Source organism: Vicugna pacos, chromosome 12 (assembly GCF_048564905.1).
Source record: "Vicugna pacos chromosome 12, VicPac4, whole genome shotgun sequence".
NCBI classification, from domain to species: Eukaryota; Metazoa; Chordata; class Mammalia; order Artiodactyla; family Camelidae; genus Vicugna; species Vicugna pacos.
The window spans coordinates 34,774,990-34,788,596 of record NC_132998.1 but is presented as its reverse complement, the minus strand read 5'-3'; the positions used below and the strand labels follow the sequence as shown (position 1 = coordinate 34,788,596).

General features: G+C 41.0%; 2 protein-coding genes across 4 annotated transcripts in view; one reads left to right on the top strand and one right to left on the bottom strand.

Annotated features, from left to right (window-relative positions):
* CCDC38 (coiled-coil domain containing 38) overlaps nt 1-10,831 on the bottom strand; it is a 66,203-nt gene extending 55,372 nt beyond the window's left edge. For all 3 annotated transcript variants that reach the window (XM_072973207.1, XM_072973206.1, XM_072973208.1), the window contains exons 1-4: nt 10,667-10,831; nt 6,003-6,056; nt 3,147-3,247; nt 1,517-1,679 (exon numbers count right to left, since the gene is read on the bottom strand). In XM_072973207.1, coding sequence (XP_072829308.1) covers nt 1,517-1,679; nt 3,147-3,247; nt 6,003-6,042 — 304 coding nt within the window. In that variant the 5' untranslated portion in view covers nt 6,043-6,056; nt 10,667-10,831. The remainder of the gene's footprint in view (nt 1-1,516; nt 1,680-3,146; nt 3,248-6,002; nt 6,057-10,666) is intronic.
* AMDHD1 (amidohydrolase domain containing 1) overlaps nt 1-13,607 on the top strand; it is a 61,162-nt gene that overhangs the window by 31,596 nt on the left and 15,959 nt on the right. The window contains exons 4-5 of the mRNA XM_072973210.1: nt 11,262-11,549; nt 13,277-13,383. Coding sequence (XP_072829311.1) covers nt 11,413-11,549; nt 13,277-13,383 — 244 coding nt within the window. The 5' untranslated portion in view covers nt 11,262-11,412. The remainder of the gene's footprint in view (nt 1-11,261; nt 11,550-13,276; nt 13,384-13,607) is intronic.

The window sequence follows — 13,607 nt, the reverse complement described above, 5'->3', positions numbered from 1 at the left end:
CAAGTGGGCTTGTCTTCAATCAGAATTCAGGCAGGAAATGTGAGGTTGGGGAATGAGGATTTCACTCAGGTCAACTCCTGATTGGAAACAAAGTCTGAGGGGGGACTTCTTTCTTTTAAATGAAAACGTCCAAATTGCTTATCTGCGTAATCAGCAGAAACTACAGCCTGACTTCCGTGGCCTCAAATGGCCTTGGATAATACCTAACAATTTTACTGTTTCCTTTTTAAGAGTCTAACATATGTCATATACTCTTTCCTCCCCCCGCTAGTTTTATTAAAAAATAATCGACATACGTGTCATTTATTCTTAAGAGACCAGGAACCCCTCCTTGAACCAGCAGTGGTGTTGAATGGGGTCATCTGAAAAGCCATGCTTCCTAGTCATCTTAGAACTGGTAGAGTGGCACGGAGTTTTGAAGTTAGCAACTTTGGATAGAACTCTTTCTAAAACACATCACGTGTAATTTCAAATGCTCTTGATGACTTAGGATTCACCATTCAACAATGTGAACTATGAAGCCCGAGACTGACGCTAGATAGACCCTAGAGCAGTGCTCCAGTCAGTGAGATCACTGAATTGCCCAGCATTTGCCTCTCTTTCATACAATTACAGTGCAGAATATGCACCTCCAGGATCTTCTAAATATGTTAATGTGGCTTCCCTCTTCCTCCTTAATCACTGAATTCAAAGTCTTTCCTAAGTGGCTCTCTTACTCTCCAAAGTTGTTTTTTTTTTTCTTCACAATTTGGGGAAGTATATGGACTTTTGGAGACAGAAGTTTCTGTTTTTGTTTTTTTAAGTTACCACAGCAAATCCTGTGCCATCAGTGTGTGTTCATCTTTCCTTCCTTCCTTTTAATTTTCAGTTTAAAAATTTGGACAAGACACATTTAGGGGAAGATTTTATGACTCCATCATCCTAGCCTTAATCACTTTAACCTTGTTAGCTTCAAACTGATGTCAGTCTTCTTTATAGGCACTTCATGATCTGATAAGTAGGAAACGCCGATGACATTTTGATGACCAGATTGTCTTCTTTCATAGAGCAAGAACGAATAGCTTGTCGTATTTTAACAGGTTGCCTTCAGAGGTCATTAAAACAGGTTATGTTTTTTTCAACAACAGGCAAACTTGTTTACTTCTGTGAGTTTCCTGATTCTGGGTATGTGAGTTCTATGGCCTGGACCATCAAGGCTCCTCTTTAGAAAGTTTCTATATTTCTACATCTAGAATTTAGTGTTAGTGGCCAGAGCTAGTACCTCTAATAACTGTATCATTTTGGCAGTGACTTTCTTCTGTAGAACCATGAAAATGAGTTAACAGTCTGTTTCTTGGAAAAAGTATGTTTTCTTATTTAAAATAGATTTTCCCCCAACTCTCAACCTCCATTTACAAAGACCCCCATATTATAGGACAGCATACTTTGTTTTCCTCCTCCAAAATAGCCCCCAATCCTGACCTTAACAGCAATTATTGAAAACAGTATTCTTGCACAAACAGTAGTTTAGACTTACCGTCTAATCTGAGAATAAGAGTGGGATCTAGCCCAAATTTGTCAATTGAGGAACCAGCTGTGTCTGTGTAGGTTGCTATTTGGCCCAGGTGTGAACGGCTCTTCATTCGGGATGAAAAAGTAGACTTTTGGTAGACTTTCATGCTGCGATTCATATATTTTTCCTGCCCAAGTGAAAAAGTTAAAAAGACTTTCTAATGGACCAAAATCATGTTGTCTTAAAAGAGTGATCGTGTATAAAAGTATCGTTTGCAACAAGCCCTTTCCTTGTGACTAATGCATCAAACAAGCATCTTCAAGTCCTCATGTCTAAAAGGATTGTGCTTAGTTTTCAGTTCCTTTTCGTATGAGGCTGAGCACAAAGATAAAAACATTTGCCCTTGACTAAACATGGGCACATCATAAGCAGGAAACTGGAAAATGTAGTTTTGTCTTAATTTTTACAATCTTGCTCAAAATTTAAGTAACTTAAGAGATTCCACTGATTTGAAAGGACTGGTTCTCTGGAATTGAAAACTTGACCTCCTCAGTAGATGTAAAAAAAAAAAACCAAGCTTCCCGTTTCTCGTCTTTTCTCAATTTAATTTTGGATACTTTCAATCTATAGAACCCTGGCAAAAAACCATCGCCTCACAGCTGAATCAGTTATTAAGCATTTCCAGATATTTTCCTCATTCTAATTAGAATTTTTAAAATGTCCTGTAATCAGCCTTTACTTCTAGGAATAAGGAAAGCAAACCTCATGAAATCCAAACCATGTGATGTAAGGTCTGATCATATAAGCAGTGAATTAACTGCATAGCTGGAGAGTTGGCTGCATCCCTGATTTAACTTCATACCAGATAATTCTAAAACACCACTTCCTCCTCTGTTTTCATTCCATCTTCCTCCCCAGTACACATATATACATTCTCTTATCTGTATCTGCCTGACAAAGTTTGACTTATTCTTAACAGTTCATCTCCTGTTATCTCCTCAGTAAAGTCTCTGCTCACACACACACACACACAAACACACACACACCCCCTCCGCATCACGGCCACCAACAAATATGAGCGCCTCTTTCTCTGCATGTCCTTTGTATTCCTTTGTATTTCATCGACTCTGAGATGCCATTTATTATAAGATACACTGTTATTTTATGCACTGCCGGTGCTGTATGATGTCCCATTCTGTGTAACTGAATCCCAATTTCAGAAATGTGAAAATGTGAGGAATGTGAGTGTTAGAACTGAGGAAGCAAGGGTTTATCGTATTTGTTCTACTGGATTGTAGTGGGGTATCTGTCTTCCCCCAATAGGCGGTGAGGTCTCTACCACAGGCTGGATGCTCTCCTATCTCGAGTGTTTACACCATCTCCCAGCATAGTGGGCAGCACACACTCTGACATCTGACTCCATGCCATCTATTAGAAGGGAAGGGTAATTAGGTTTGTTTATTAATTTTTTTAATGGAGGTACTGGGGATTGAACCCAGGACCTCGTGCATGCTAAGCGTGTGCTCTACCACTGAGCTATACCCTCTCCCCCCACTCCAACTCTGTGTCTCAACCCAGCAAAGTTCATAAAAAATGATAGATAAGGGGTTTGGTTCTAACATTAATTGGGGTTTAGATTTTAATCTAAACTTACCTTTTTCTTTGCTGCCATTTCATTTTCTTTGAAAAGAAAGAGATCTTTGAAAAAAATCTTAAATGGCTTGTCCTGTTTGACTGGCTCATCTTTTGCTTTCTCTGTTAAAAAAAAAATAGATAAAGGAAAACTTCTATTATCTGACCTGTTGTCCAGAACAGCAAGGCTCCCACCACCCAGGGGAAAGTAGATAGGACTTGTGGGTCTCTGAGGAGGAGGCTGCAGGCATCCTCACCTCCCCAGCAAAGTGGGAATATAGGACCTATATCTTGGGGACAGGAGCCACAGCTCCCCTGTTTCCCACAGGTAAAGAAAGGATCCAGTGCCTGAAACAGTACGAGATGGCTGAACACACGACATCCAACGTGGGACAGATGAGACTGACAGTTTATTAGTCATTTATACTCACAGCCCAGGGTAGGAGGATGCCTCGGGCTGCACAGGGCCACATCACATGTGCACTTGGGTGCACAGTGAGCCAGAACAGGGTTGTGGAAGGCAAGCTTTGTAGTAACAAGAGGGTGGGGTGCCCTCTGTTTCCTACAGGAGCATGTGATTGACTTGTAGGAGTAATTTTACCAGCTGGCAGGGAAGTGAAACCCATTAGGTTGAAGAGCAGTGTAGCTGGTCCAGCCGATTTGATGGGGGAACTGGCTGGGTTGGGGGGACCTTCCCGCTTGATAGTGGTTATATCTGGCAAGAGCAGGAGGACTTCCAGTTAGGCCTTTGGAGCCCTCTGAGCAGATGTCAAGGCAGCACATGAAATTTTAGGCCTTGTAATACATGAGCAGAGACAGCTGAGAGTGGGTCTAGGCAGCTGGGCTATGAAACAGCAGGATTGTGAAAATGCATAGGCAACATGCTGGGCTCAGGAGGGGCCACCAGAAGTCAAGGATCCAAAGGGACCTGGGGCTGAGTGGCATTGCCAGAGTCTGTTGACCTGCACGCTGTACCATCACTCCCAGGCCAGAGCTGATCTCCAGACATCCCAGATGCGGACAGTGATGTCTTCCAGAGGGCGAGTCATTGGTGGGCTGGACCCTCTTTCCCAACTAACCTTTTCTCTCAAGGAGAACCCTACAAAATTAGACTTCTTCCCGTCCCATATGGCTTAACATCTTGAATGCCAGAGTTTAAATTCCTACTGAATTGGAATATTTACCCATATTAGATATCTTTTTCAAAAGCATGACTTTTAATGTTTCCATCATATAGATATATTCATCTCTGAACCCTCACTACATAGGCTGACAAATAAGAGGCACTAAAAGGTTACAGAATTGAATCAACAAACTGCATAAAATAATATTAAGAAATATTAGAGAAGACCTAAATAAATGGAGAGATAAGTCACTTTCAGGGAGAGAAAGACATGATTTCATAAAAATGCCAATTTTTCACAATTGCTGAATGGATTCATAGTAATGCAGATAGATTGCTCACAGGTTTGTTTGGTTTTTTTAAATAGAACTTGATAAGTAAATCTTAAAATTTACAAGAAGAATAAAGAGATAAGAATGGTCAAACCCTGCTAAAGAAGAAAAGCAGGGAGGGAGCTATTGCCCTGCTATACATCAAAATTCATTATGAAACTATAGTAATAAATGTAGAAAGACAGATTTATTAATGGATAGAATGGAAATCTCAGAAACATATTCACACATGGGGAAATGAGAGGCTGTCAATGGAGGAGCTGGAAAAAATTATTATTCTTATAGAAAAAAGATGAAATTGGATTTTCATCTCCCATCACATACAAAAATCAACTACAGTTGAATAAGGACAAAGCTATCAAAAATAAATCTTTAAAACTAATAGTAGAACATACAAGTTAATATTGTTAAGGTCTTGGGATAGGGGAGGATTTCTTAAACAACACAAAAAGTATTAACTATAGAAGAAAAGTTGGATATATTTGATGATGTTAAGGACTTTGTTCATAAAAAGACTCCATAAACAAAGTGAAAAAATAAAGCTAGGAGAAGATATTTGCATAATACATAACTGACAGTATTGAGATCTACCAAATTTACCATAGTACAAATAGTAAGAAAAGCACTAGCAACCCAGTAGAAAAGCAGAAAAAAGAATTAAACAGCTATTTTGCAGAAGAAACACATGTGGCCAGTAAACATATGTAGAACTGTTCAACTTCATTGGTTATCAGGGAAATGCAAATAAAGACCAGAATGATATCCCAGTTTCACCCATTTGATTGGCAAGACATTTAAAAGTCTGATAATACCAAGTGTTTGGGAAGGTTAGGATTCCACTAAATCTCTGACAGTTTGCTGTGATTGGGCCCAACTAACTTGGAAAACACTTTGATATTATCATCTACAATTGAATATCCACGTAACATAAGATTCAGCGATTTGATTCCTAGGTACACGTATACGTAAGAGAAGCTCTCTTGAATGTACCAGGAGATGTATACAAGACTGTTTATTAGCAGCTATGGTGTTTTTTGTTTTTTGCTTTGTTGACTGAAGAGATTTAATTTCCTCTCCTTTATATTTATTTACCTTTCTAATTTTTTTCCCGTTTTTAATTGAAGTATAGTCACTTTACAATGTTGTGTCAATTTCTGGTGTGCAGCACAATACTTTAGTTATATAGGAGCATACATATATTCGTTTTCATATTCTTTTTCACCATAAATTACTACAAAATGTTGAATATAGTTCCCTGTGCTATACAGTATAAACTTGTTTATCAATTTATATATATTAGTATCTGCAAATCTTTACATACAGAGACCAAGTCTAATCTCATGTGCCGCGTTCTCCCTTTCCTGCTGCCCAACCCACTGTACGAGTCACAAAGCAAGCACTCATCAATTGGTTTCTTCTTTACCTCCAGAAGTCAGTGATATCGGCAAAAAATGGGATGTCATTTTGTCTCCTGGCCCTGTCCAAAGAAAAAGAAATACATTTAAAAAAAAATCTGCAAACAGTACATAAAGCTGCTAAATTCAGCTGCTGATGACTCCCAAATCAGCTTTATTGCTTTTAAAAGCAGTGCACACACAAACTCTTTGACCCAACAATTCCATGTCTAGGAAGTTGTCCCAAGGAAATAATTGGATAAATGGGCAAAAAGGAACGTACAATAATGTTTGTTGATATGTTCATAAATAGGGAGTTGATTAAATAACTATGTGTACTTATAAAATGGACTGTCCTGGGGCCCTTAAAATGCTGCTGTGGTCACCATGTACCTCTGTCCACAATATAAGTGAAAAAACAAAGTATTTCGAAAGAGTAGGAAGAGTATGAATAAACACACACACAAAATTGGAGAAGTGTTTGAAAATTTGTTCACCAAACATCACTAGTGGGTATCTCTGGTTTGGAGCAATCTCTGCTTTCACTTTTATCAGGTTTGGGATTAGGGTTAGGTGAAAGAGGCACTCACCTTTCCTGCAAAATTTAAGGAAGTGCCCCCCGAAACTCAATTATTAAAGTAAATAACATGTTAATGCAATTTTTAAAAAATCAAAATTAATACAGGAAAAAAAATCCATGATGAACAAAATATCAAAGATTTAAACACAGACAGGATCTGCCACTGTACTTTTATGACCCTGAGTCTGTGCCTCACTTGCCGCCCCCTTGTCCCAGCCCACAGATCTTGTCTTTAATTAAAATTTTGATATTTTGTTCATCATGGATTTTTTGGCATCCATTTGGCATCCATCCACCACTGTTCTTGGTGCTAGAGACAGGGCGATTTAAAAAAGAACAAGAATAACAAAAAGACAAGTCATTTTGTCCGTGGAGCCTGTATTTTAATTACTTAGCATCTCTGAGCCTCGGATTCCTATTCCATCAATAGATTCCCAGTCCGCCTCTTAAGGTTTTCATGAGGTTTCAATGAGGTTGTATATGAACAACCAAGTGGGGTGCCTGGAATATAGACTGAACTCAGTAAGTGGGAGTTCTTGTGTGCTTATATTCACTAATCAGCACTTGAGTTTACTTCAGTGACTATAAAAACAAAGATGAAAAGGAGAAAAGAAGTTATGTTAAAGCTTACAAAAGAGAAAAGCTGTGACCCATGAAGATGCCTGTAGCTTAGTTGTTCCTGTGCAGAAGGACAATGACCTCACCTTTTTCTTATCTCCAAACACCTTTCCCCACATTCCCTGCATCTCAGCTTTATCTCATAAATATCCCAAGCCCTGCGCTTTCTGGGAGGTGGATTAGAGGCTTGTTCTCAGGCCTCCTCGCTTGGCTGCCATGTGACTAAACCTTTTCTCTGCTGCAAACCTCAGTGCCTCAGCGTTTGGCTTGCTGTGCATCGGGCAAAGGAGCCTGGTTCAGTAACCAAAGCATCTAAGGAGGGAAGATACTTGGTGTGTTAGAGGACCAGCAGGCAGACAAGTGGAGCTTAAGCACAGTGAAAGAAGGGGAGAGTGTAGCTGAGGTCAAAGGGAGAACAAGGGCCCTGTAGGTCATGTATTCAGTGGAATAAAAATCATTAAATGAATCACTGGCTGCTGAGCTGAGGACAGACTATACAAGAGGTAGAGGGTCCACTAAGGAGATCTGTTGGGAGACTACAGCCTTTGGGAAGCAGGAGATAATGGGGTCTTTTGGGAGGCAGTGGAAGTGACGAAAGTGGTCCAACTCTAGATATATTTGGAAAGTACAGATTACATGACTGGCTGATGGTTTGGATGTGAGGTATGAGATAAAGAGCCCAGAAGTAAAGGATGGAGTTGACTTCAATGGAGACTGAGAAGGCTGTGGGGGAGAGGGTGGTTGGCAAGAGCAAAGGCTCGGTATGGAGCATGTTCAGTTTGAGATCTCTATTAGACATCTAAGGGGACATGGGCATAAAATATATTGTTCTTCCAAGTGAACAGCTGCTGGTTGGTTTAATTAATGCTTGCATTCCTCTAACATTATGCAATTACATGTGGTCACTGTATTATATAAAAGACTGAGTCAGGTCCTTTGATGCATGTCATTGCAGGGGCAGCATGATTGGCACTATTGAAAAGATCCTGGCCTTTGGAGGCAAGTAGTTTTGAATCTTGCCTCTGACTCTTATCAGCTCTTTCTCATAGTACTATCCAATTCAACTCTGCACCTCAGCTGCTACTTCTACCTTTCTTACAGCCTTGTTGCAATTTCCAAGCACAAGTAATATATGCAGTGTGCCTCCTCATGACAGGCTGATAGGGACATAATTGCTTATACTTTCCTCAAAGTAGATATCCAGACCTGTCCTCTTTCTGGTCCACTCTGTCTTGTGATGAGCCACTAGCATTTCAAAAGAATAGCTTTCATATGAAACCCTGAGTTAAAGTTCTTGAAACTGGGTCATTTGAGAGGAATTGACCACAATATTGGTGCAAATCTGGGGAACTTGACCCTCCTTAGGGCAGATTCTTAACGTTCCAATCTTCATAGAAGTGGAGAAAGAGGAATGGGGTTATAATGTCCAAACCTGAAGTCCTAGGCGAACGCCACATAAAATTCACACAAACAGTTATACAGCAGATGTTATTCAAAGCAGTTTGCGTTTGATTTTTCTTGACAACTCTCTCAAAGAAATTGGATTTGCAGATTCTCTCAATGCGAAAGAGAAAGCTTTGTCTCCCATGTGCAAATGAAGATTTAGATAGATTCTCTCAGAATCTTTCCATTTCTTCCCACCTCTTTCCAACCCAGTTGGACAAATACTAGGAGAAAGGGCTGTGAACTGTGTCCTTGGACAACGTGGAGAGACCAGAGCTAGCAATTTTTTGTTTACCCAAAAGCCAGGAGCCACTAGGTCCTTGGCCTGCTCTGTGATCTGCCTCTTTTGATTAGGTCAGAAGCAGACCTTGATGATGAGGAAATTACTTTGGGCTTGACCTTTTAGGCCCTACTGGCGTCAAGCTAGTTATTCTGTGTGAGCTTTTCTGTTGACATTTTTTACCTTTTGCAAACTGAAAAAAAATAACTGGAGGTCAAAAGGAAGGAAGAGTAGGGGAAAGAAATCAGCCAACATGAGTCCCGTGATGTGAAAAAGTACTTTGTAAACTAAGAAGTGCTACAGGGATGCTGGTTATTTCTGAGGAAAAATATGTTATTCTCACCCCTCTGTAATTATTTAACAATGACCATTATCTTTCTTGCTTCTGCAAACTTCTTGTTTGCAGGGGTTTTTCAGGCAATGTTGTCTATATTGGCAATGTTGGACTATATTTGGATACACTCAATTCACCCACAAATATAAATCCCCATGAAGAAAGGTACAATTTCTTTTCTGATCAAGAGCTTATAAACTTTAAGAACATGGTACATTCTGTGAAGTCAGGAGGGAACTTAGTACTATTGGTTGAAATCTAATCTTTAACCTAATTGCACAGCGAGACAAATAGCAGGATTAAAATAAACTAATAGTAATAATAATAATAATTAATAGTAATAATAATGATAATAATAATTGTTATTATTACTTATTTAGAGCCAGACAGTGGGCTAAGTGATTTCCATTTCGTCTTATTTAAAGCTCATAAAATAGAAACAGTTAATCCCTACAAGATGGATGAGAAAACTGAGGCGTTGGGAAATTAGGTAAATTTCCCACGGTCAAATAGCCCATAAGTAACAAAAGTGGGATTAAGGCAACTTTATTGAACAATGTCTTTTTTTCCTACAATTTCACCCCATCCTTTGTACCTTTAAGTGCATAAATCTACAAATATGCCTTTAATTGCAAAATGTAACAGATTCAACCCTTTAGGAGAAATTTTGTAATACAAAGTTTTACTATTCCTCTATAAATTACTGACTTTATGTTTCTACTTTCCACTGTTTCTACTTCTATTATTTGTCCCTATATATTATACTTTTCTTTATAAACTGTGGATAGACATGGGCACACACATCTGTTTGTGACTGCATGTCTGAGCTGTGAGTAGTCTATGGATTTGTTTGTTTGTTTTTCTTTAGGATCTCTTTTACTCACACTATTGGATTATTTCCCAATTTTTTTTCTTTCCTCTCTCTTTTCTACCTGACTGACCTCTCTTTTTTATGGCCATAATATATAGCCAAAGTATATTCTTGTTTATTGTGTTCATCAAAGGGAGTTTTGGCTTTCTGTTCTTCATTTCTAAATGGCTTTAAAATGACCCAAAATTGACATATTTTGCGGTTTTGCTGGCCTTGGCCTTCTCTTACAGTTTGTTATCATTGTCCATAAAGTGTCTTCCTTTTGACTGTAAAGTCTTTGCTAGGCAGGAAGAATGCCTTCCTATCTTTGTATGTCCCACAAGGCCTAACACGGAGCTTCTAATAAAAAGTGTATAAACAAAATAAAATATTTGAGAAACCCAAAACCAAACTGGGTGCCAGCCAGTGTATTCTCAGTAACTGACAGGTGGGAAGAATTGTGGGTAAGAATCACAGACCATCTTCCTTAAATAAGTTTGATTCAGTCTCCAACCTTGGTGGCTAATTGAGGGTCTTTCCCACCAGATACAGTTGGGGTGGGGGATACTGAGCTGAAACCAATTTTACCTTAACGAGTTTGGATCCAAGATCCCTTCACCTTATCCTTCAGGAAGGCATAAGGGAAGATGGGCGAAGGCGCCAACCTATTCTCTAGTCTTGGCTCTATCCTCCCCTGCTCTGGTCCCCCTTCATCTTGGGGACCATCTGGTAGTGCATCCGGGAGCGGAGCTGGCCAACTGAAAAGTGCGAGGCACCCGCCACAGTGCTCGCAGGCCGCGCGGACCCAGGGATAACACCCCCACCTCATCCCTCTCCTCCCGCTTCCCTAGGTTCCCGCTAGGGGCGGCCCTTGCGCCTGTTGGACAGGTTTCTCCCCACTGTGTCCCCTCCTGGGGCTCTGTCCCAGGTTCTGACACCTGCCTCTACCAGGTTTCCCTTGACTGTCACCTCCCGGTGCCCTCGGTGACTCTCTTCCACATGGTCACGTGATTGTCACAGCCCACCTTTCTCCCCGCCACCGACCTGCAGTTTCCTTATTTGTAAAGTAGGGACAGTAATCTCTACTACATTTACCCAGAACGTGACAAAGCGACCAGGAAAGAGGAAATTCCATTATAACATTTATTACTAATCATCATTCTCTTTGATACTTGTATTGCAGCTGCGCGAATCCCTTGAGGTCAGGAAGCTCAGCCCCCGCCCTCGCTCCGCCCTCCCAGGCCAGGGCGGTGCAGCCTGCGGACCTGCCCCCTCCTCCGCGGGCCCTCTGTCCCAGCTCTGCAGCCTGGACGAGACCCGCGGCGCGCTGCAACATGGCGAGCGGCCACCGCCTCCTGCTGGAGAATGCTCGGCAAGTGGTGCTTGTGTGCGCCCGCGGCGAGCGCTTCCTGGCCCGGGACGCGCTGCGCAGCCTGGCGGTGCTGGAGGGCGCCAGCCTAGTGGTGGGCACGTAAGTGGCCTCGTGCTCTGTGGCTGCGGGCGCTCGGGGTCGTCCTGGGGGGGGAGGGGAGGGGGGACGGTTACCTGTCAGCCAAGACCTGGCTTGGCGCTTTTTCTCTAACGTTTGGGCTGTCGCAGGGGAAAGAGGTAACGGCTTTCCACACCCAAGGAGACATTGATTGGCACGCCTGCCTTTTAGGTGCCTGTTGCTAACGTGTTTGAGCACTCAGGGTTGTCATTCAGTTGAAAAAAACGTCCTCGAGCTGCACATCCCACTGGGACACATCAGGATCCTGCCTCTGCTTATAAAAGATAATTGTCCAGCAATCAGAAGGGGTCAGGGTACTCTCCAGTGCTTCTTGAAGTGCAGACCGTGGTAACCTGCCTCAGATGGCTTAAGATCTTTTAAAAAGACAGACATCTGTTTCCCGCCCACCCCTCAACATGACCCCCTATCCCCAGATCTTTTTTCTTCAAGTTTTATTGAGCTATAATTGGCATACAGCACTGTGTAAGTTTAAGGTATACAGCATAATGATTTGTACATGAAGTGATTACTACGATAAGTATAGTGATCATCCATCATCTCATATAGATACAAAGTCAAAGAAATAGAAAAAAGCTTTTTCCACGTGATGAGAACTCTTAGGACTTAGTCTCTAAACAATTTTCATATATAACATACAGCAGTGTTAATTATATTTATCATGCTGTACATTAGCGCCTTAGTACTTACTTATCTTATAACTGGAAGTTTGTACTTTTTGACCACCTTCATCCAATCCTCATCATCCCCTGCTTCCTATCCCCAGGACTTTTGAATCAGCATCTCTGTGGGTGGAGTTCTGAGATCTGAATTTTTACAAAGCACCTCTCCTACCCTCTCCATCTGTTTGCCAAATATTCAGATAGTAAATTAAGATTCAGCCACCAGGAAGAGAGGACATTTTTTGTTATTTTCACGTAACCTTCTGAGAATAAAAGAACAGCCAAAGAGTGGGAATGGGGGTTGGATGCCCATCTGATTTGGAGAGCCCTGTCACCCCAGGATTACACAAGTCTCACCCCTTATCTGAGACTGCTTAAGGTTGTGTAAGAGCCCAGCTTCAAGGGACTGTGTGTGTATTTGTTTTTAATTAGCAAAGAAAGAAAAGATTCCCAGTGTTACTGTCAAACATTTGTTAAAATCAGTTAACAGAATTGCAGGGAGGTAGGAATCTAGGGCTGGTTAATGGCTGTACTCCATGGAGTTCTGAGGATCCAGACCCTACTATCCTGCTCTGTTGAGCACCACCGTCTTCCTGACCAGCACTCCATCATCCAAGGTGGCTGCTCCATCTCTCATTGTGGTGTCTATATTCCAGCCAGTAGGAAGTAGGAAGAGAAAGCAATTGTACTGGCTAGAACTCAGTCACATGGCCACGCCTGGCTGATGGGAGACTCGGAAATGTAGTCTTTATTCTGAGTGGTCATGACTCAAGCTAAAATTTAGGAATTCAGCACTGTGGGAAAAGGGACCATTGATCTTGGGGAGCAACTGACAATCTCTGCTACACGTGATTTGACTTCTTGCTTTGCATGTAGCTAGAGTCACTTTTCCAAAGACAAACTCAAGAAGGAAATACAATAAATATTGACTGACACCAAAAGGCATTGATAACATATTTTAAAATCATTGGTCAAATTTCTCACAATATTTCCCCCTGATTTAGTGATAATTTCTTGATTTTTCTTCAGAGACGGGCTCATAAAAGCCATTGGTCCTGCTGATGCTATCCAAAAACAGTTTTCGGGAGAAACGTTTGAAGAAAGAATTGACTGTTCTGGGAAATGCATCTTGCCAGGTATTAACCTCTTTTTCAGTAAAGCCCTGAAAGGTGTTTTAGTAAGGTAAAGAGGAAGAGTAGTAGCTTGTTTTAAATAGGCTCTCCCAATAATATTAAAATATAATAATTTTTGAATTATTTATTGAATCTCTACTATTAAATGTTTAGCTGCTTTACAAATACATTTTCGTGTTGAATCCTTATAATTGCCCTGGAAGGTATCATTATCTGCACATTACAGA